Here is a 25,090-nt window from a genome sequence, read left to right as displayed (position 1 = left end):
ATGCACATGGAAAAACAAACATCGGACGACAACATGGAGAGGAGGAGAGGAGAGATGGAGATGTAAGCAGGAGGGTGTTGGGGTGCGTTCAAAGCAGGTGTGTGTGTGTGTGTGAGAGAGTGTGAGTGAGTGTCCACCGGTGAGTGTACAGGACCTATCCCAATTGGTTCTGCTGTATAAGGTCGGTATTATACTGTAGCGCCTCCAATCAGCGGAAAGGGCCCCGAAGCCAGCACTGAGTCCCATAGCGGTACAGAAACCCCACGGCTGCAGAAAAGAGCACCTCGCCCTGCAGCCACAGAAGACCTGCCCCCAGGGAAGCGGAAGCCCACGGAGCAACCACCACACCTGGCCCCCGAGGAGCATAACCCAGACCCAGGGAGTACGAGGAGACCCCGCACCCCTGAGGCGTACACATACAGTACAACACACCCCCATGAGCAGGCACAAGACACAGCCGCAGGCGCTGAACCCGGGCCGCGGGCACCAGGCACGGACCGCAGGCCCGGAGCCAAGTCCCAAACCTTTGTAAAACATTTTTTTAGAACTGTTAAAAATACAGGACATTTATGGGAAAATACCCTCCATTAAACCTAATAGTACTAGCCACACGTAAACACAGCGGTAGTCCGCTGTTATTTGTAGGTTTCTGGTGCATGCTCAATGTGTGAAACAACAATTGCCCATGTGAAAAATCGAGGTCATGACGATCGTCTGGTGAAGCCTCCATTTCACCGGTCCACACGAATACGCAGAAAAAAGAAAAAAAAGAGTTTTGAAAAATCTCCACCATGGAAGAACTTTTTTTCAAATGCTTGGTTTTCCAGTGACCTGAAACGTCGTTTCGGTGTGGATGGGAGGCCAAAACGCAGAGAAAATGCTACGTTTGTAAAAAAAAATACCTGTATATGGGTGGATGGGACCCAAGAAATTCTCCCCATTCAAATGAATTGTTGCAGAGTTTATGTGTAGCACAAAAAAAAGTCGGACAATCGTACTCCGGGACACGATTCGATGGATTAATCTTTGTGACTGTGAAATAGTATCAGACCAACCAAGCCCATGTGTTACAGTGAATGTTATTAAGCGGTTTGTCCGCATGAAAAGGCTATTTGGTTAATAAATACAATAACATAATTGCATAAACACAACAGCAACAACTCACCATTTTATTAAATCTTCACACATAATGTTAAAAACTCACACTCAACGGTATAAACATCTAAGTTTCTGGGTCCCAATTCGAGCTTTGCCCTCAGACAGCACACACAGCCTGTCAAAAACGACACGACTGTTTGTTCCACACTTCAACTCCCGCTCCGTGGGGAACGGGGGACGGATGGAGATCTAGGTCTGTTCTTCCGTTATTGTACCGGTCGGAAACCCTCCCCTCTCCACTCCTATACACGCCCACCCTTCCCACTCCACCTCCCAGTGGCCGCGCCCAGTCAGAGCGTCTCTGCACAAAACCTGTTCCCTGACGTCAAGTCTCTCTGGGTGATCAGGAGGTGGCTGCTCCTCTCTAACCTGCTTGGCCTTCCCGGTGGTCTCAGACGGGCGGGGGGGCTCTGTGCGCTGTGTTTGGGTCCAGTGTGAGTTTAGCGCCATCTGATGGAGAACAAGACGCATTACACGACATTAGGCAAGGTCACTGATCAGACGCTTTTGTCCGAAGCGACTGAGAAGAAGAACGTTTGTCACGGTATCCAACCGACTGTATGTCACGGTCGCATCCAAACGTCCTCTAGACGCGAGCGGCACTAGTGGAGTCACAGAGTTGTTGTTTTTTTTGCTGTTGGCCTTCTGGCATTTGGCCTGGTCCTACAATGCGCCGGCCCAGTCCGATTTGACTGCGTGGTCCCTGGCAGGCCCCTAGCATGTCAGCCTGGGCCAATAACATGTATTACCATAATAATTTGTTTGAGCGCTCATATGATGTCACCTTCAAAGCATTATCATTTCTCGATGCAGTGCACTCAATTGTATAAATACCACCGAATTCACTTAGGAATTACGGTCATGCTTGGTAGTTAATTGACAACAGTCATGACTCACATAAAACCATTGAATACAATTTGTATTTATTTAATTTGGGTTGCCAAGAATTCTCTTGTGAATTCCATCATTTGAATAAATCTTTATTTTTTTTTTCCCTGTATCTGTAAGAGCCAATCAAATCAAAAGGTATTTAAAAAAAACACATTTCATGCAGTATAAATGCCATGCAAAAAGCATCAAAAAGGAATATATGAAATATGGGGAAATGTGGAAAGGCTCCCTCTGATCTGTGACGCGGGCGGCCTCCGTTATCATCCAGCCACTGCGCCTCTTCCCCCCCCGTCCTCGGAAGGACTACAACCGTGGACAGCTGCGAACGGGAGAAATAGCAACAAACCTCCCCAGCGAACCAAGCGTGCGACTGGAGAACAGGTTTGCTCCGTCGCCGCGGGACCCCGGATCTTCGTCGGGGAGAGTTGGCGATCCGGGCCCCAAACTCTGATTGTGGGCGACATTGCTGTAAAATATGTAAGAATGTGCAGTAAGAACACCACAATACTTTGCTTTCCTGAGGATATGGTCTCTGACGTGACGGAAAGAATCCGGAATATATGGTGGCTGCACCTCCAACTGTGAAAAAGCATCATCATGCCAAAAGTGTCCAATGATGTTGGGAAACAGTTTGACGTGCTGAAACGAGACTTTATTGATACTTGAATGTTCAGGTGTTTGTCGGTGGTCCCCCACCACCGAGCAGAAGAGGAGTTGAGAGATTCAGCAGATTGTTGGCACTGAACACGTGGCTGACAACCGCAACTATCGCCCATTCGGCGCAATTTATTGCCCATTTCGACTCTCTCTGGGAGCGCAGACATCTTTTTAAGGCGGGGGGACTTTGCCTCAACAAGGGTTGGGTTTTGAGGAAGCGAGACGATGGCTGGAGGAGGCTAGGAAGAAGAAGGGACACAAAGGAAAAACATGGAAAAACAGAAACTAACGCTTTTTACGCCTACTGGAGACACTGAAGTACTTTACAGACGGAGACAACAACTCGGACCACAGCCCGATCCCCCTCCGTACCCAGATCTGCCGCTCCTCACTCCCTCAGCGGCCTCCTACTCCCCTCCTCGCCAGGAACCAGACCCTCCAATTCCATCAATATACCCGGACTTACTACACGGCGGAGATCCCGATGGCCGTGTCAGCACCCACTGGTTAAAAATGTTATAAATTAACAAATATATAAACTAACAAACAAACAAATAAATAAATAAATAAATTCCCATCACCAAGTCAGGAGTAAAACTTTTTTATCTCGAACGTATTTTACTTCCTGCGTCATCCGTCTGTTCCCTCTGCCAAGGACAAGAGACAAGAGGAACCAAGACAAAGAAGACATAACACAACGTGGAAACTTTGGAAGAGAGCCACCTCAGCCCCCGCCCGGGGAGCTTTGTATCAACTATCTTGTATTTGTTTGTGAAAACATTGCAAATTCGGCATTTCATGAGTTGATCTTTTTTCCCCCCAGATTCTCAAACTATTTATTTTTCTTACAACAACCCCTCGCTGTGGGTGGTGTAACTCAACTGCTGGTGTATTCCACAGTCAAATCACAACTGAAACAAGTCAATGTTTAAAAAACAGACTTTGCACCTTAATTATCACTGCCTTTTGCACAGTGTAGGGTGACTAAGCGCTTCTAGATCTACCTGTACTATGTTTATGTCCCGAACGGCTCAGTTTTCAATGCAGTCACTCCCATGAATAAATAATGACTTGTTTGTTAGTTGTTTTAATTATGTAAATCCCCTTAACTTGGCATTTTCTGTCTCACGTTACTGGGAAAATTACCCATATTTCAATTTGGCTTAAAGTACCAATCATATAAATACTTATTTCAGTTTCTTTAGTTGTTGGCATTTTTGTACATTTTTGTTGGAAATGGACATTGATCAAATCATCATTTGAAAATGCTGTAACATCTGTTTTTAATCTGCATTTTATTAAAATAAAACTGCCTTTATTTCACTGGTTTAGTGTGCACTGTATCAAATGCCAGCAATGTGGAAAAATCTCTTTATAATGCATATGTCCATACAGAACCAGATAGGTTTCCTTATCCCTGTTTCAGTGTAACGAATGTCCTAAAAGTATATGCTCACAACTGCCACTGTTTGTAAGAAAACAAACGATACATATTTACAATGCAAATTCCAACAAACGTTTTGTTAGGAGACTTTGTTCGAACATTAACATCCAATCATTTTCTCAAAAGTCTCTTTATTATCTCACATGTTTGATAAAGCTCTTGGTATCAGATTGTTGTATTCAGGATATTCCCACATGAAATGGCCGTTTTTTCAACCTGTGCTGTCAGCATGCTGGCCATACAACAGAGTATTTGTGCCATTGCATCTAGAACAGAGTTGGTCTGCGAGTGGAGTTCAAGTTCTCAACCTGCAATGCAACTCTTTATTCATTCTTTAATTGTCAAGAACTGTTGCAATAACTGTCCTGTTTTGTTGTACGGAACCCTCACCGACCCCCCCCTCTTTGGTGAACTATTTTACCATGTTTGGGTCTATAATCAACTAATCACTACTCCGAGAGAGGGAGAATCACCGCGGGTGAGACAATTTAATATAGACACTTACAACATGCACATGGAAAAACAAACATCGGACGACAACATGGAGAGGAGGAGAGGAGAGATGGAGATGTAAGCAGGAGGGTGTTGGGGTGCGTTCAAAGCAGGTGTGTGTGTGTGTGAGAGAGTGTGAGTGAGTGTCCACCGGTGAGTGTACAGGACCTATCCCAATTGGTTCTGCTGTATAAGGTCGGTATTATACTGTAGCGCCTCCAATCAGCGGAAAGGGCCCCGAAGCCAGCACTGAGTCCCATAGCGGTACAGAAACCCCACGGCTGCAGAAAAGAGCACCTCGCCCTGCAGCCACAGAAGACCTGCCCCCAGGGAAGCGGAAGCCCACGGAGCAACCACCACACCTGGCCCCCGAGGAGCATAACCCAGACCCAGGGAGTACGAGGAGACCCCGCACCCCTGAGGCGTACACATACAGTACAACACACCCCCATGAGCAGGCACAAGACACAGCCGCAGGCGCTGAACCCGGGCCGCGGGCACCAGGCACGGACCGCAGGCCCGGAGCCAAGTCCCAAACCTTTGTAAAACATTTTTTTAGAACTGTTAAAAATACAGGACATTTATGGGAAAATACCCTCCATTAAACCTAATAGTACTAGCCACACGTAAACACAGCGGTAGTCCGCTGTTATTTGTAGGTTTCTGGTGCATGCTCAATGTGTGAAACAACAATTGCCCATGTGAAAAATCGAGGTCATGACGATCGTCTGGTGAAGCCTCCATTTCACCGGTCCACACGAATACGCAGAAAAAAGAAAAAAAAGAGTTTTGAAAAATCTCCACCATGGAAGAACTTTTTTTCAAATGCTTGGTTTTCCAGTGACCTGAAACGTCGTTTCGGTGTGGATGGGAGGCCAAAACGCAGAGAAAATGCTACGTTTGTAAAAAAAAATACCTGTATATGGGTGGATGGGACCCAAGAAATTCTCCCCATTCAAATGAATTGTTGCAGAGTTTATGTGTAGCACAAAAAAAAGTCGGACAATCGTACTCCGGGACACGATTCGATGGATTAATCTTTGTGACTGTGAAATAGTATCAGACCAACCAAGCCCATGTGTTACAGTGAATGTTATTAAGCGGTTTGTCCGCATGAAAAGGCTATTTGGTTAATAAATACAATAACATAATTGCATAAACACAACAGCAACAACTCACCATTTTATTAAATCTTCACACATAATGTTAAAAACTCACACTCAACGGTATAAACATCTAAGTTTCTGGGTCCCAATTCGAGCTTTGCCCTCAGACAGCACACACAGCCTGTCAAAAACGACACGACTGTTTGTTCCACACTTCAACTCCCGCTCCGTGGGGAACGGGGGACGGATGGAGATCTAGGTCTGTTCTTCCGTTATTGTACCGGTCGGAAACCCTCCCCTCTCCACTCCTATACACGCCCACCCTTCCCACTCCACCTCCCAGTGGCCGCGCCCAGTCAGAGCGTCTCTGCACAAAACCTGTTCCCTGACGTCAAGTCTCTCTGGGTGATCAGGAGGTGGCTGCTCCTCTCTAACCTGCTTGGCCTTCCCGGTGGTCTCAGACGGGCGGGGGGGCTCTGTGCGCTGTGTTTGGGTCCAGTGTGAGTTTAGCGCCATCTGATGGAGAACAAGACGCATTACACGACATTAGGCAAGGTCACTGATCAGACGCTTTTGTCCGAAGCGACTGAGAAGAAGAACGTTTGTCACGGTATCCAACCGACTGTATGTCACGGTCGCATCCAAACGTCCTCTAGACGCGAGCGGCACTAGTGGAGTCACAGAGTTGTTGTTTTTTTTGCTGTTGGCCTTCTGGCATTTGGCCTGGTCCTACAATGCGCCGGCCCAGTCCGATTTGACTGCGTGGTCCCTGGCAGGCCCCTAGCATGTCAGCCTGGGCCAATAACATGTATTACCATAATAATTTGTTTGAGCGCTCATATGATGTCACCTTCAAAGCATTATCATTTCTCGATGCAGTGCACTCAATTGTATAAATACCACCGAATTCACTTAGGAATTACGGTCATGCTTGGTAGTTAATTGACAACAGTCATGACTCACATAAAACCATTGAATACAATTTGTATTTATTTAATTTGGGTTGCCAAGAATTCTCTTGTGAATTCCATCATTTGAATAAATCTTTATTTTTTTTTTCCCTGTATCTGTAAGAGCCAATCAAATCAAAAGGTATTTAAAAAAAACACATTTCATGCAGTATAAATGCCATGCAAAAAGCATCAAAAAGGAATATATGAAATATGGGGAAATGTGGAAAGGCTCCCTCTGATCTGTGACGCGGGCGGCCTCCGTTATCATCCAGCCACTGCGCCTCTTCCCCCCCCGTCCTCGGAAGGACTACAACCGTGGACAGCTGCGAACGGGAGAAATAGCAACAAACCTCCCCAGCGAACCAAGCGTGCGACTGGAGAACAGGTTTGCTCCGTCGCCGCGGGACCCCGGATCTTCGTCGGGGAGAGTTGGCGATCCGGGCCCCAAACTCTGATTGTGGGCGACATTGCTGTAAAATATGTAAGAATGTGCAGTAAGAACACCACAATACTTTGCTTTCCTGAGGATATGGTCTCTGACGTGACGGAAAGAATCCGGAATATATGGTGGCTGCACCTCCAACTGTGAAAAAGCATCATCATGCCAAAAGTGTCCAATGATGTTGGGAAACAGTTTGACGTGCTGAAACGAGACTTTATTGATACTTGAATGTTCAGGTGTTTGTCGGTGGTCCCCCACCACCGAGCAGAAGAGGAGTTGAGAGATTCAGCAGATTGTTGGCACTGAACACGTGGCTGACAACCGCAACTATCGCCCATTCGGCGCAATTTATTGCCCATTTCGACTCTCTCTGGGAGCGCAGACATCTTTTTAAGGCGGGGGGACTTTGCCTCAACAAGGGTTGGGTTTTGAGGAAGCGAGACGATGGCTGGAGGAGGCTAGGAAGAAGAAGGGACACAAAGGAAAAACATGGAAAAACAGAAACTAACGCTTTTTACGCCTACTGGAGACACTGAAGTACTTTACAGACGGAGACAACAACTCGGACCACAGCCCGATCCCCCTCCGTACCCAGATCTGCCGCTCCTCACTCCCTCAGCGGCCTCCTACTCCCCTCCTCGCCAGGAACCAGACCCTCCAATTCCATCAATATACCCGGACTTACTACACGGCGGAGATCCCGATGGCCGTGTCAGCACCCACTGGTTAAAAATGTTATAAATTAACAAATATATAAACTAACAAACAAACAAATAAATAAATAAATAAATTCCCATCACCAAGTCAGGAGTAAAACTTTTTTATCTCGAACGTATTTTACTTCCTGCGTCATCCGTCTGTTCCCTCTGCCAAGGACAAGAGACAAGAGGAACCAAGACAAAGAAGACATAACACAACGTGGAAACTTTGGAAGAGAGCCACCTCAGCCCCCGCCCGGGGAGCTTTCGGAGCCAAGAGGAGCCTCCACCGCACTCACCACCGACAACCGCCTGTGAGGATTCAGGATTCAGTTGCCATTCTGTTTAATGATTCCCTCAAAGGAAAGCAGATATCGTATGGAAATTTAGCTTCTTTTAGAATATGTGGATCTTCAGTTGAATTCCTCCCCTCGATCTGTGTTCCTATATATTTACGGGCCACCCAAATACTGTGCAACCTTTTTTTGATGACCTTGTTGAAGTGCTGTCTACAATCTGTATTGACTTTGATTGTGTAGTTATTGTGGGTGATTTAACATCCATGTTGACAACCCCCAGGACAAAGGGGCCAAAGAACTGTGTTGTGTTCTTGATAACTATGGACTGACTCAGCATGTGACGGAGCCCACACACAACAAGGGCCACACTCTCGACTTAAATCATCTCTGAGGGTCTGAACATTCCTCGGGTGGTGGTGGTGACTGATGCTGCCCTCGCTGATCATCGCTGTGTTTTCTTTGAGAGCACTATCTCCGCGCACACATGTTCAAACAGAGGTCGTCACAAAACGGTACATCGCTGTGAAATATTTCTTCAGGCCTTCTCCTCCAAAACCGCCCGCTCTTGGCTCTCAGTCAATGAGCTTGTAGATAATTCCAGGCTAGGAGATCACCTTGACAAGGTGAAACGCTCTTTGCGGAATAGACAAAATAATTGTTAACAAAAAGTAAAACAAGGTTTCTTTGATTCATTTGTTGCACTGCACTATAACTTTCATGCATTCTACGTCCTTTTATGATGTGTAAAACAGCGCCTCCAGTGTATTGCATTGACATTTACATGTCTTTGCGCTCTTTTAAGGACAGAATTGAGTTGAACACGCAATCTGTCAGTCCTCTCATCAAGGCGGCTTCAGTTAGGACGTCATTTCCTCGTTCAGTAACTTGGTTGATTAATATTTATAAGTTCCAGTCGGTAGAACATGCATTTTTGCAAGTTCTACCTGCTGGTGTAATGCTAGCATCAGCAAAGCCACCTGCGGCTCAGCCAACCATGACGTCAACAATAACGTGAGTCACGATGAACTGTTGGTCAAAGGATCAAACGCTGTATTTTTGCTCCCAGAACAACTGGCACATTGTCAACGACAAAGTTTAGGTGCAAAGTGTGTAGCAGAGTTACATCGCTTGCTGCTCAAAAAGAGCAGGGACTGAGGCTGTCGACTGAGTGGAGTGGGTGCCTTTTGGTACCTACGAGGCTAGACAACAACATCCACCGCGTAAGAAAATCAAGGAACACAGAGATTGCGGATCCCACTTAAAAACAGCAGAGACTGAAAAGATGGCATCGGGCGATGACATTCACAAGAAAATTCAAGACGTGCACGGAGCCGAAAGGCGGTTGAAGTCGCGGAGTGTTTTCCGAACAGCCTCCGGAATCGCTCAGCGTGGGCGCCCATTGACGTGTATGCCAATCGATGTGAGCTTGCAAGAGTTAAACGGAGTGAGCACGGGCCGGGTTTTGCACTCAGACAAGATGTGCGGTGACATCATTGACCATATTGCAACAGAGATGAAGGAAAAAATGGTCAACGACTTAATCAGAAGCAGAGGAAGATTGTGTGTGTGTTCATTGCCGAATCCACCTCAATCAGCGCAAGTCTGTGTAGGGGGTCTGTTTACGGGAAGGTATTGCCGACGCAGAGCCAGACATAATATTTTTTGAGCTGCGTGTGTTGGATGGGACCACAGGAAATGATATCACAGAGACATTGCGGCATGTCTTCACTTATATGGCTTCAACTGACCACTTTTTCGGCCTTTGCACAATTTTTACTAACTTGAATCTTGACAAATCCACTCGAGAGGTGAGCTCGAAGGAAAGTTTGCAGGTTGCGCGGGATCGTGGCCAGATGGCCTGACCTCTAAACACTTTTACTATCCAAGGGAGGATAATCTTTTTCTCGAATAGCTAAAAGTGCTGTGTGTCACTTTGCAACCGTGGGCCTCACAGGGTTAAATAGGACGGATCAAAAAAGCAAACTCACCCGGCTGCTGCGGCGGCGCGACCAACATTAAGCTTTTTAAGCCACTTGCCCGATTGCCAAATTGACTTGCCCCAAATGGAAAATCTAGGCCTATTAAAAAAAAAAAAAAACAACCAACAGGGATTTGGATGGAATAATAATTGATTAATGTACAAAACCTAAAATTATCTGGTAACAATTGCAATAAATAAGGTATCGATACCCAGTATAGTGTATAGGTCGGGCGATCGTTTCTATTTTCATATTGTACAATCGTGGCTACTTGGGATCACAAAAGGCGATCCGATCGCCAGTGTGTGGAGGGAGTAGGTGGGCGTGGGGGTACGTCACAACACACCAGAGTTATGCCAGCATGGATGACGTGGATAGCAATATTTCTTCATTTTATTAAATCATTTATTATTATTATTATTGATTATCATTGATGTTGGAATTACATTTTTATGAAAGATTTTGAATGATCACCTCGTTCTTCTATCATCTGATTTTCGCCGTGTTCCGTTTAACATCATTATCTTATCTTTGACGTCACCAACCAACTATTCTTATTCTTATGCGCCGACGCGTAGCGGCACTTCTGGCAAGCTGCCGGTCTCTGTCCTGCCCTCTTTGGTGGACAAATCAAGTGGAGGAGCGCACTTCTTCTTAAAATTATCAGAACACACAAGCTGCGCACTCCGGCTTGAGCCGCAGTCCAAGCTGGAAAAGCTGGGCTTCAGCGATACAGCACGCAGTTTATTTTCGCATAACGTTACATTAGCGATCACGTTTATTTTTCATTTGCCCGATTGGACAACTGCACCAGGCATTCCACTTGCCCCAGCACAGAGTTTGTTTGCCCCGGGGAAGCGTTAATGTCGAGCCCTGTACATACGCATCTCCTGTCCCCCAGCTGTACAGCAGAATATACTGTATACAGTAGACTGGGGCTTTCTCACACTTTATTTCCCACATCTGACTGCACACCTGGCACAGCGCACACACACACACACTGAAGACAATACCCGTTGATCTGTAACTCTGTTAACTTTTGAAGATGTTGATGATGTTTTATCTGTGAGGGAGTGGTTACAGAAATCGCTTTGAGTAAGACCCGTTTGAGGCCTTGCCCACATCTCATTCGGAAGCAGCACCTGCAGTTGTCAACACGAGCAAAAGATCCACAACTCGTGAAGCTCTTGATTACATATTTGCTCATGACGAGGAGGGAGTACAGGGCGAATGTGAAATAGAGGAGGAAGTGTCTAAAATGGAGGACAATGTGGAAGGAAGTCGGGACTACAATAAAGAGAGCTCTGATGAGGAAGAGGACCCTAATTCTAGGGTCACACCACCAGCGACAGGGCCAAGCGCCGTACAGTCACACCGCCGGCAACGACGCTTCTGTGCCTCTGGCTTATTTTTTATTAAAATGGCAAAAAAAAAACAAAAAAAAACGTAAATATTCTTTCCATCGGTTCCTTAAAATAAAGAATTTTCCTTGTTGAAGAAACATGAAATGATGTGTTCCTAATTTTATCAATAGTTCAAGTGATGTTTTTCATTTAAAATAATAGGAACAATGCAGTGGTCCGAGCGTCCATTTTCCAAGGAACAGCGCCACTGAGAGCGTATCTATTCCTATTGGCTGTTGTGACCGTACCATAATGACTCAGAAGCTCAAAGAAAGATAATGAACCGGCCGGAGCAGTTAGCCTTCCCCATTGCAAGCAGAGCTCTAGTCGCATAAGTACACACCACCAGTATGCATATGAAGACTAGGGTTGAATTAGTTAGCCCTCGGCAGTTTAGGGGGGAGGCTCCTAACCATCAATAATCAATCCTCTCCATGGCTGTGCACTGTGTGTTGCACCGTTTTTTGGTCTCAGTGTTGGCTGGGAAGGTGTGCTAGTGTTTGTTACCAGTATGTCAACTGAACATGGAAATCCTTTGGTTGCTGAGTTTGTTTGTTTTTTGAAACGACCTGTGCGTAGCACACTGGCTCAATTTGTAAAGGCAGATCTAGTTGACTTAGCTATACATTTGGACCGTAAAAAAACTGATACAAAATACCTAGAAAGGCTGAACTGAGGGTCATTGTTGAGGTGATGGCAGTGTCATATTTTTGAGCAAGGTAAAGTTTCCTATGCAATGCTTCCAAGGGTAGTGGGAGGAAATGCAATTTAAATTAGAACATGAAAGGCTGCAGGAGGAGCAGGCACAGAAAGCAAGGGAGTCAGAGGTCTAATTGGCTCTGGAAAGGGGTCGGCTAAAGCTCGAACGGTTGGAATTTAATTTTGTAAGAGGTGAAAGCTAGTGCATCTCTTTGTGTCTCTGGGGAATGCAGAGAGGAAACCTGTTATAACTTTGTGAGTTACAGGGGCAGGACAGAGTTTTATCTTAGAGGGGTTACTGCCTTCTTCACCATACAGACACTGGCTATAAAAGTCCAGATCTTGGCATTAGTTTGATTCCATTAGCTGTGCCATTGCACCGCTTCAACCTATTCTAAGACCTAGTTAATGGTGAAGTCATCATGGGGTGTGTAACTCATTGCCGATGGACGGGGTGGACGTGATTCTGGGTAATGACTTGGCTAGGGCAAGAGTGTGGAAGTATGTTCCGCCGCCACCGGTAGTGACGGCATTACCTCGGTGCTCTGAAAAACCGGATGAGTGTGCAAAATACCCAAATGTTTTTACTGTCTGCGCTGTGACTCAGGCAATGAGCAGGGCTAGCTCGGAAAAAAAAAAATGCGGAGTCCACACAATCTGATTCCCCGCGGTTGTGTTCCCAGAGTAAGGTCCTGAGAAAGTCCAGGATCAGGCTCTACTGTGGCCTTTGCCATCTGTCAGTAGAGAGGAGCTGGTTGCAGAACAGGCGGTAGATCCCACAGTGACACCTTTGTTTGAGTTGATTTGGCCTTTGAACAAACGAGAAGTTTTGAAAAATTGTTACTTATTTCAGGAAGGTCGGCTGCTGAGGGAGTGGACACGTGTTGTTGACAACTTGGATACAGACCAGATAACTCAGGTGGTGGTGCCCTTCAAATTCAGGCAATTGGTGTTGAGCATTTCACGTGATGGTGTTGCTCGCCACTGAGGGGTCAAGAAAACGTCTGAGTTGAAGTGTGCGTCGACATTCTTTCTGGCCTCTGTTAAAACGGGAGGTCTCGGCATACTGTTCACTGTCACACATGTCAGCTGACTGGCAAGCCTAGCTCCTTTGTGCGGTGGTGGAGAACCCATTTTAGTACTTTAAGACTCTGACTTGCTTCATATCCACTTTTGGCATACCCAGAGGTGATACACACAGGTCAAGGAAGTAACTAAATGTCTTGTGCCATTACTCAAGTGCTGAAGCAGCTTCGGGCGAAACACAATGTGTCAAGTGCTTATCATCCAGAGTCACAGGGAGCCCTCCGGCAGTTTCACCAGACTTTGAAGTCACCGTTGCGCTCTTACCGTATTGAGCTTTCCAGGGCTGGGAAGAAGGTTTGCCCTCGCTGTTGCTTGCTGAGGCTGAGGTTTGTCAAGAGTGTACAGGGTTTGTGGTCATTTGGCAGTTTTTAGTGACCACTGGAAAAATGTCGATCCTCCTGACAATATGTCAATGACTTTCGTTGCCAGTTGCGTACTGCCTGTGCAACTGCCCAAAAGTGGCTTAGCGTGGCTCAGGGGAAGAGGAAGGATCTTTTTGATCGTGAGGCCAAGTCTTGTCAGTTTGAACCAGGTGACGAAGTTTTGGCCTTGTTGCCTGTAGGTTCTCCTTTTGAGGTGAAGTTTAGTGGGCTATATACGGTAAAGAGCCGGAGTGTGACTACCTGATCCATACAGGAGAAAGAAAGTGAAAACTACCTGATCCATACAGGAGAAAGAAAGTTAAATTATGCCATGTGAATCTTTCGAAGCCTTACTATGGTGGGCAATCAAATGTTTTGGAAGAGAAGAGGGATAGTGATTCATCAGTGCAAGCATCTAAGTTCAAAGTCGTACTGGCTGCTGCAAAGCTTGCCACAATGCCCTCAATGCCCGCTGAAGACTTTGTGGTTCCATCAGAACAGAGTGCCATGGGGAAGTTAAACAACTCCGCTTATTTGAACAATTTGAGAGCTCAAAAAAGTTATTTGTCATATGCTCAACGGACAGATTTACTTCAGTAGATTAACTCTCATCTTTCACTGTTTTCAGACACTCTGTCACATACCCACCTTGCGCAGCATGACCTAGATGTTGGGGATGCGAAACCAATTAAGCAATACTTCTATCGTGTTCCGGTGGAGAAGCACAAGCGCATGGAAAAAGAGATTGAGTACTGTACATACTTGAGGATAGTATAGCAGTCGCCAAGTTTGATTGTCCCTGACTGTTATCCAAATCCACGTATTAAAGATGGCCTTGATGAGGTAGTTAGTGTGAAATTCATGACAAAACTGGATCTTCTAAAGGGCTCTTGGCAAGTGCCACTAATGCAAAGGACAAAGGAAATATCTACTTTCATAAAACCTGGGGGATTGTTCTCATACAATATCATGCTTTTCAGTAGGGCTGCTCGATTATGGCAAAAATCATAATCACGAGTATTGAACACGATTACTCATTGACTTTGGAAACATCGTGCACTGATTGAGCAAACAATAGCTCCTTTTAAAAAGTGGATTTTCTTGAACTATGAATATAATTCAACTGAAAAACAAAATGTAAAAAAAAAAAGAAAATTTGATTGCGGAACACTCCAGCCATGTTCCAGCGCCTAATGATTAAGGTTTTGCGTGGACTAACAGGCTGTACAGCATACTTAGATGATGTTGTTGTGTTGTGGGAATGTCATGTTCAGCGTCTCATGGCCCTGTTTGATCGCTTGGCTGAAGCCAATCTGACGTTCAACTTATCAAAGTGTGAATTTGGGAGGGCAACAGCGACATATATTGGTAAGGTTATGGACCAAGGGGAGGTGTGCCCTGTTAGAGCTAAAGTTGAGGCTATTGCCAGGTATCCTGTGCCAACAACAAAGAAAGAGCTGACGCATTTTTGGGGGTTTGGTGGGGTATTACCATAGTTTGTCCGAATCTTTCCACTGCGGTGGCCCCAATGACAAACCTTTTGAGTAAGAAGGCTGCATTCACGTGGTTGACCCAATGTCATGCTGCTTTTTTAACTGTGAAAAACCTGCTTTGTTCCTCTCCTGTGCTTGCAGATCCGAACTTTGAATGGCCTTTAAAATTCAAGTTGGTGCCGGAGCTGTAATGATGCAAGAAGGTGGAGGGGGTATTGACCACCTGGTCTGATTCATGAGGCCCATAGCTTCCGAACATACCCTACACATTCCCTACATATACTTTAATATGAAAGACCAATAACTGCTAATTTTAACGTATAAGAAAATACAAACAAGTTATTTTGGGAATTATTTTGTTGATCATTAGCCTCTCATGGTCTTCTAATATATTGGCCTGTTTTGTTCATCATTAGTGATAAAATAGATAAATTCCTATTCTACACTAAAAACGATTTATACATTGTAAGTTAAATGTAGCCTGATCAGGTATGTAAAATATCCAAGTAAGTATATATGTTGTGGATGAAAAATACTTTATTTAGCAGATAAAACATTTTACTGGATCATAATACGTGGGTTTTTTTCAGCCGCAGACCTCTCTCCTGAGGCCCCTAGTTCTGTGATCCTACACCCACTGGTCGTAGGATGTATTGCATTTTATTTTTCCAGGTCATAGTTCACTGATGATCTAATTATAAATATATGAAGACTATATCTGCTGTAATATATTTTACGAATATTAAAATACATTAATATTAGTTATTAAAATAACAATTGATGCTCAAAAACAAATTCCTAATTTATTCACATCATTAACATATTAATTGGTATGAGTGAACAAAATATAATTATCTGAAAACTGTACATTAGAATTAATTAATCAAATTATACATTTATGAAAACCATATGTACTGTAATACTAATCCATTTTGGGGAACAGAATTATTTTATGGCATTTTGTAAATCAACAGAAAACTGCCTTCACAATAACAATGTATTTTATACAACTATAAATAAATAAACTTAGGTAAGTGGTTCAAGTGACTTCAATTGCAGAGTAATATATTCAATTGAATTGTGTGTAATGGGCTACACAAAAAACACAAAAATAATGAAAGTAATTCAAAACACATACACAATAAATACATGTTCCTTGTCTTACGTAATTGCTTATGGTTATTGTTACCAGTAATTATAATTCAGGTAGACTGCATACATTGATATCTCCAGAATGTTTATAACTTCTGACGTTATTGGGTTTTTCTTTTGTAGAACTTACTCTTGTGCATGTCCGTGCGCATATATTTCTGATATTTAATATGCTGCACATTGTTAAATGAAAATGTTTGTCTTCTGGAAAAACAATACCTGTCCCTTTGTTTCTTTTGTATGGTTACAATTTTGTAACTTATAATCCTTTAGTTAAAGTCAATTCGCCCAAGGTTACTGATTCACATGATCTATGTACTCCATCAACTTGGCATGCATGCAACAAGTTCTTCGTTCTTCGTACTACATGTCTATGCGTGGCGCCATCTTAATGAGGTAGTCATTGTTGATCACAAACTCCATCGACAATACTAAATTGCTTATCTGGATCAAACTCAAACAACGCCATGTTGGAACTGCCCAAATACAAATCTTATTCAAATTGCATGACGGTTGGTCGGATCCATAACATCCATAAAAGTCTGACGTCATCTTGGTGAGGGCCCAGCTGTTGACCAATCACGAGGCAGCAATGCTATCATGTCACATGCACATGCTTATCATTTGCACATGCACATGCATTGCAGCCATGATTAAAAAATACCGTTTTTTTCTAAATTATTCCACAATAATGGACCGATCTGGATCAAACTTGGACGACGGCATAATACACCTTTGCCGAATACACCGTTTATTCATCTTGTCTGTGAGTGTGGCGGATGCATGATATCCATAGACTACGGATGTCAGTTTCTCATTTACAATAGTAATAGCCCCTCGGGGCTGGACCCCTAATTAGATGGCGCCGCTATATGGCAGCCCACTCCTCCTAGATACTTGGGTTACTAGGGTGGGTAAAATACAGAGGAATGCATTTTGTCGCCTCAGTACTTGAACTTGCAATGACAATGAGTTATTGTAAGTAATCATGACATTTCACTGCATATATGTTTGAACATATGTATATGTTTGTGACAAATAACCTCTTCAATCTTGAATCTTGAGTTAAAAAGAAAAAAAAAAAAAAGATTGTCTGGTGTAGCTTTTTATATAGCTCCCTCTGGTGGGCAAGTGAAATTATTAGATTTTCATCCTCAGCACTCATGACAAAATAATTATTTTAATTGTTAAGCTTGATCAACATGATAGAGCACTGAAAAATGATTGATTATGGATTAATCATAATCCAATCGAAACGCTCTGCATTCACGCCTGAAAGGCAGAGGAAGAGATGACGACACATTTCCGTCCCGCCGCTGTGGGTATATATCACGGCTTGACCTCCGCTTCCTCGTCTTTTCTTACTTCACGTAAGACGAATCCACAACGACCCGTCAGCCTAGTGGAGTTTCAACAAACTCAGTGGTCACACTCTATCTCCAAACAAATTCACTCCAATCTGGCACAACCCAGATTTTCTGGTTATAAACAGACCAATAATCTTCAGGTCTTGGAAAAGACGGGACCGACCCATGTGGAACACATTTTTGAAAACAATTTTCTCATATCCTTTCCAACTTTAACACAAAGGTATAACATTGGTGGTCACAGCTTCCTTTAATTCCTTTCAACTAGAGCAGTCTCTAAAAGTTCAAATGTAGTTCACGAACAAAATCCTACAACCACCTCCAACGATTGAACATCTTACTCATATCGGTAATATTAAAAATCCCTTTTCCAGGATATACAAACTTTTATTAAAAACAGATGATGCTTTATCTTTACCTACCATGAAATTGTAAAGAGACCTTGCTGTTTCCACCGATATCAACCTGTGGAAGCAACAACTCCTTTTCTATGACTCCAAAATGCAACTCATCCAATTGAAGATTTTGCACAGAGCGCATATCACCAACACAAAATGTTCAAATTGGTTTTGTGGATGAAGACGTTTGTTCTCACTTTTCCCTTTATACCAGAGATGACTACTTTCATGCCTTCTGGCTCTGCCCACCAACCAAACATTCTGGACCAACATCGCCAAGAAGCTATCAACCCTTCTGGGTCACAGCACTCCAGTCTACCTCTCTGTCTGTCTCCTCAGTGACCTCTCCTCAGTCGACCCACCACCCAAACACCACCAACCCATTTTGAGCGCCTTCACAATTGCCAAGAAAATAATATTACTCAGTTGGAAAAACAGAGATAATATCACCACATCCCAATGGTTATATTTATTAATAAAATACATCCCAATGGAAAAACTATTGGCAATATCCAAAAACGAGGTTGATCCATTTGATGAAATATGGGATACTGTTATCACTGACATAACTCCATCCATTAATGCTTGAGTCTTCCTAAGTCGGTGCAATGTCGTGGTGTTTTGGGGCATGTGGGGGTCCCTTGGGTCACACCAGGGCTCTGCGGTTGGCTGGGTGCCCAGCAGCTGTGGGGACGTCCGTGGCGCTTAGTGCTATGGCCGTGGGTGTGAGGGGGGGGCCGCCTATCTCTCCCAGAGTCAAAGCTCATACTCAGTACATACACCACTCAATAGGTCTAGGGTTTGCAGGCACACACACACGCCACCGGCACCTGCTTTGAACGCACCCCAGCACCCTCCTGGTTGCATCCCTCTTCTTTTCTTCCTCATTTACTGCCATAACTATGACAGGAAGAGGCCACATGTCCAACTGCTGTTCCACTTTTCCTGGACTGAATTAATCCTGTTTTTTTGATAAATGTTGTCGTCCGATGTTTACGTTTTTCCGTGTACATGTTGTTTGGTTCTATGTTTATTTGTCTCACCCGTGGTGATTCTCCCTCTCTCGGAGTAGTGATTAGGTGTTTATAGACCCAAACATGGTCAAATAGTTCACCAAAGAGGGGGGTTGGTGTTGGTTTTGTAGAACAAAAAACTGTGCTCTTGTCATCCTACAGGTCGTCCACAGGACAGAGTTGTTGCAGCAGTTCTTGGCGATTAAAAAATGAATAAAGAGTTGCATTGCAGATTGAGAGGTTGAACTCCACTTGCAGACTAACTCTCTCCTAGATGCAATGGCACAAATACTCTGTGTTGTATGGCCAGCATGCTGACAGCACAGGTTTAACCTCTCCCATCTCCCTCCCGGTGGAAGAACCTGTCGCCAGCTGCCTTACCCAGGGAGGCATGCTACCGGCATAGCACGGGAGCCTTGGTGTGGCCCTGAACCTGTCCCCCTAATTGGGCCTAACCGGACTCCAGGACCGGGACGAGGCGCCGCTGCTCGACGCCCTGGTGTCCCCCACCGGCGCCTTTGGAGAAGCTACGGGCCTCGTGACAATGAGGTTTGAGGAGGAGAAGAAGCAGCAGCAGGACGACTGTCCTGTCCCTCCGAAGCCTTCCCTTCTCCCCGTGTCTACAGCCGGAAAGCACGCGCTTACAGCGAAAAAACACACACACACACACACACACACACACACACACACACACACACACACACCATTTGCCCACCGCGGTGCACAAATGTCTGTGCCATGAATCACATGCCCCATCCCCCACACCTCCCACCGTCCTTTCCTTTCCTCCCTCATTTACTGTAACTATGACAGGCCACGTGTCCAATTGCTGTTCCACTTTTCCTGGACCGAATTAACTCTGTTTTGTCCATACGTGTTGTCGTCTGATGTGTCTATGTTTATGTTTTTCCATGCACATGTTGTTGTTTGGTTCTATGTTTATCAATCTCACCCGTTGGGATTCTCCCCCTCTTGGAGTAGTGATTAGTTGTTTATATCGTCCACAGGACAGAGTTGTTGCAGCAGTTCTTGATGATTAAAGAATGAATAAAGAGTTGCATTGCAGGTTGAGAAGTTGAACTCCACTTGCAGACTAACTCTGTCCTAGATGCAATGGCACAAATACTATGGTTTGTAAGCCCAGCATGCTGACAAGCGCAGGTTAAAGAATAAAAATAAAAAACAACAAGCATCTGATAAAAATGAAATTCCCGATGCTGACCACACGTCAACTGCTGGGGTTAATTCGACCAAACGACCGGTTTGTGAAATTCGATCCCCGGTACAGTAAGTACCAACGCTTTACTGGAAGCGGCGATAGCACCGCTACGCCAGCAGGTGGTGAGAGTTTACAACTACCTGGACGACTGGCTCATCTGCAGCCAGTCGAGGGAAGGAGTCAGGCAGGCGGCCAGATTAACCCTTTCTCACCTGGGGAGTCTGGGCTGCGCTGTCAACATGGAGGAAAAAAATGTATTGATTCCAAGCCAACACACCCCTTTTCTTGTCATGGAATTGGACTCTGTTTTTATTATGGTCCGCGTATGCTCAGCCAGGGCTCAGGCCATCAAGTCGTATCACAGTCACAGAGTCACAGTTCGGACCCGGACGGTCAGTGATGTCATTTTTTTGTGTCAAAAACTACTGGGCATGATGGCGTCAACGGGCGTGGCGCCACCCCTTCGCATGCTGCAACCCAGAGGGTGGTACGCGACCAAGCGGGGAGCATTTCATACCACTCTACCACAGACACATCCACCACGGGGCGGGGGGGCCGTTTACAACAGTGTAACAGCCTACGGGCAGTGGACGATAACACAGGCAAAACGCCACATAAATGTCTTAGAGCTGCACACGGTGCTATTCGCTCTTCAGCACTTCCTGCCGAGGGCCGACATGTTCTGATGAGGTCAGACAGCGCGTTGGCCATAGCATACATCTAGCGACAAGGAGGAGTCCGGTCCCTCTCCCTGTTTCAGATGGCTAACCTTTAACTGCTGTATGCAGAGCAGAACCTCCTCTCCCTCCGGGCGGTCCACGTCCCTGGCTGCCTCAACCACATGCAAAGTATTGTGAAGTTATTGATCCAATCTATTCCTCAAATATTAAACTACTCAAGAGTGTTAATTACCTTAAACTCTGAAGGTATGATCCTCGTAACATCCAGGAAAAAGTGCATCAAAGTTCAATGTCTCTATATTAATAATTGACCATCATTTCAATAAAAGCTCAGAGTTAAGCGGCAGAGTTTTCAAACAGTGAACTGGAATGTATTCATTAATTAAATCCCACCATAGATCATCATGGGCTTCAAGATCATTCCTCTGTAAGTACATGTAACAGCTGCTCTCATTGGTCGGAATGAAATCATGTTTAAAATAACTTTTTTTTTAAAGTGTAGCCTGTAGAATACTTGGTGAGAAAGTAATAGATTACGTCACAGTGAGTATGAGTTCAAACACACCATCTTAAAAATGTACAAAATAAATACTCAATTACAGTCATTAGTGTGAAGTGGAAGACGAAACCAGAGGTTTGTTTTTTTTAAATGTATATATAAATACAGAATTGCTCAAGTAAAAGTACCACTTTTCTACTTCATTCAAAGTATAGCACTTCTTCTATCCAGTTCCCTGATATAACGGGTTCCTTAGAAAAAAATACAACAAAAACAGCCAAATATAATTTGAGAAGTAAAAAAGCCAACGCATGTGAAATGAATGAATAAGGCAATGTACCGTAGACATTTTACTTTGCTGAATAAATGTACGGTGAGAGACATCAGTAATGCAGAATTCTGAAAGGTAGTAATTTTTAAAAGTGACTTTGACAATGAACTATACAAAAATAAACATTCCGACAACATTTTTGAAGAAAACAACATCAAATCATAGAGTGCAGCAGGATTGCAGAGTGTGTAATCTGTCCACAACACACGGAGCCGTCAGTCTGGCATCAGGTTCATGATCCCAGCACTCCATCATGAGCTCCTGTAGTGAGGGTCCCTGAAACTGATATTTAGATGTATTTAGTTATTATCATTAAACAGTCATTCTATGTCTTATTTTCAATCCTGGTGGTATACACATTTTAATATGAGTCAACAGTTTCTGCGGAAACGCTGAAGTACCTGCTCCCAGTGTTTGGGTATGGAAGGCCTCTGGTTCATCTGAGACACATACAGGACGAGTTCTTCCAGTGTCACGTTCACTCCCAGCTCAGTTTCGTACGGGAGGCAATGCTCTGGTGCCGTATTATCTGCAGGTTTTTAAACATTTTGAGCGAGTTTGAGAACGGACAACGAGCCGTGACAGAGATGACCTGACCTGAGCGTTTGGGCTTCCAGTAATACCTTCAAACAAGTCTGTGCAGCGCATGCAGATCTCCCACAGCAGCAGCCCCAGCGAGTAAACGTCCCCCTGCATGAGGCACTGACCGCTGCTCAGGTTCACAAGGCCTTCCAGGATCTCAGGGGACATGTAGCGCAGCGTGCCCACATGGACACAACCCTGCAGATTCAAGCTTTGGATGGTCATCTCTAGCGCTGGGCAATATACCAATATAATATCAATACCGTGATAGAAGACTAGATATCATCTGGAGTTTTGGTTATTGCAATTTTGTGATAAAGTTAAATGTTGTCTTTAAGGCTGCATTACAGTAAAGTAATGTAATTATATGAACTTCATAGACTGATCTTGTTGTTCTCCTCAACATATTCATATTACGAATGATTATTTTTCAAATATTTATTGTGTGTAAATATGGTATGAAAGTAACTAGTCCTTACTCAAATACCATCCAATTATCGATTTGTCAAAAGATGTTGTGATATTTGTCAATATTTCTCAGCCCTTGTCATCTCTTTATCCCCCCTACGCTAATAGCTGCTATGATGGATGTTTTCATGTGTAATAACTTTGTACATCGAAATCTCAAGTAGGCTATTCGACCCAATCATGGTCATGTAGCTATTGCTATTTTCTGCATTACAGTAGAATAAAAGAGAACACAGGGGAGTTTTGATTGATCAATTCTGTGATCAATTCCACATTGTTTTTCTTTGACCAGCTTATTGTTGCTTAGAGTAGGGTTCACCTGCACAGTCCTTGTGGGCCACGGCCAGTTGTGGTGTCCCGGACAGGAAGACAGAACGGTGGAGCACCCAAAGTCGCTCAGGGCACAGGTACCGTCTGCTCTCACAAGCACATTGCTGCTGCTGAGATCCCTGTGGGCCACTGCGGGTTTGTGCACACCTGTTGTGCAAACACAAGACACACACACACACACACACACACACACACACACACACACACACACACACACACACACACACACACTTAATAGATTTAGAATTAATACATACACAAATATATGTTAATATAGAAAACACCAAAAGTTGTTATCAACAATGTTTTGGCACAAACCACTGGATACCATGGCTTCTAGAGAACCATACCATGTCTGTGGAGGTCAGAGTGCAGGTAGGACACACCCTGAGATAAAGACTGGGACAACTTCATCGTTGATATCCAGTTGCTCATCGTGTTACACAAGAAGGATTGGAGGGAACCCTGTAAGGGAGTAAAGTAAAGGAATGTTTGAGAAGGGTGACATTGTGTACTTACAAGTCAGTATTATTATGCAGCTGCAGAACAATGACATAATGACTTATGATAAGCAACATGGAAAAACCCATGACATCATAACTAAAGTAGAGATGCATATTTGAATGTGGCAGCAGGTGGCAGGAAGCGTTGAAGTTCAGTACAATACTTTTACTTTACTTTAGTCATTTGGAGGCCTTTGTACTTTATATATCCAATACTTCCACTACAGTTGGAACTCGAGTGCATTCATTTGGAACATTTGTTTTTGAAAAAAGTGTTTTTGGTACAAGTCAATATTAATACCAAGAGTCTTTCAGCTGGAGTCTGAGTCAAGTTTGAGAAGAAGAGGAAACCGCTACTTCAGCTAAATCAGGTCGAGTCATCAAACAAAAGTTTAGGTTCATGCATTAACTATGGAATGTGTTTTGAGTAGAACACTGAATAGAGGACTTTTACTTTGACTTGTACACGGTTTTCTAAGGTTATTTATACCTAATTATAGGATATGAGTACTACAGGTCTCTGCATAGAAACCAAACAAAACTACATGAACACATTTTCTTTCCTTTTTACATTCTTTATATCTCCAAAATGTGAACACAAGACGTTGGTAAAAGTTCAGCACCACCCACACATGCAGCAAGTTCCAAAACCATGAGCCACTGTCCGCCCTCGTGGTTTCTCACAGCACCAAGGAAATGAACAATGGCGGAATGATCCATCAGCGGCAGCTCGTGAATTTCTTCCTCGATGAAGAACTCCTTGTCGCCGCCTGCGGGGAAAACTTTTACCGCCACCACGGATCCCCGGTAGTTCCCTCGCCAAACAGTCGCAAAATGACCCCGGCCCACGATCTGGAGGGAGTATAAAGACAGGACTATGTAAATACAGTACAGCAGACAGTTGAGACATCCACCAGGGAATAAAAATTATTTCTGTAAGATATTCAGAATCAAGCATTTAAATAACCCTCATGGTATACTATTCCACCGTTCAGTTGCCCATTACACCAGAGACAGCGTACCTGCTGTAGTTCTATGTCAGCATGCTCAATTTGAGGTTTTTTCACTCTGTGACAGGAACACAAGGGCGTGAAAGCTTGGGGAGAAGGCTGTCGTTTCTGATCTGAGGTCAAGAAAACAACAACAGCAATCTGTGACAATCTCAGAAAGGAGGTCGGAGAAAGGGAGTAAAGAACTCAGATAAAAACCAAGGACAGTCGGGGGCAGAAATGAGAGAGAAACAGCTGCCAAGGTCAAGGGAAATATATCACATGAATTGAATATAAGACTGGCCACATCTACACAAGATTGGGGAAAGGCCTGTACATATGATTCTACAACTGTCTAATTTGGATTTTTGCGTTTCTTTGGCAGACAAACACACAT

At 44.2% G+C, this 25,090-nt stretch overlaps 1 protein-coding gene across 1 annotated transcript; it reads right to left on the bottom strand.

The window, feature by feature from the left end:
* Positions 1-208: 208 nt before the first annotated feature.
* On the bottom strand, positions 209-25,090 carry LOC307230582 (bone morphogenetic protein receptor type-2-like; the record flags this gene model as incomplete). The annotated part of the gene is made up of 11 exons (XM_080001018.1): positions 209-403; positions 1,528-1,608; positions 4,940-5,059; positions 6,184-6,264; positions 22,223-22,350; positions 22,445-22,601; positions 23,191-23,348; positions 23,552-23,666; positions 24,335-24,556; positions 24,727-24,827; positions 25,081-25,090. The coding sequence occupies 11 exons, from the start codon at positions 25,088-25,090 to the stop codon at positions 209-211; spliced, it is 1,368 nt and encodes a 455-aa protein (XP_079857144.1).

This window comes from Zeus faber (assembly GCF_960531495.2).
Source record: "Zeus faber genome assembly, chromosome: 5".
Lineage (NCBI taxonomy): Eukaryota > Metazoa > Chordata > Actinopteri > Zeiformes > Zeidae > Zeus > Zeus faber.
This window is presented reverse-complemented; position numbering and strand designations above follow the sequence as displayed.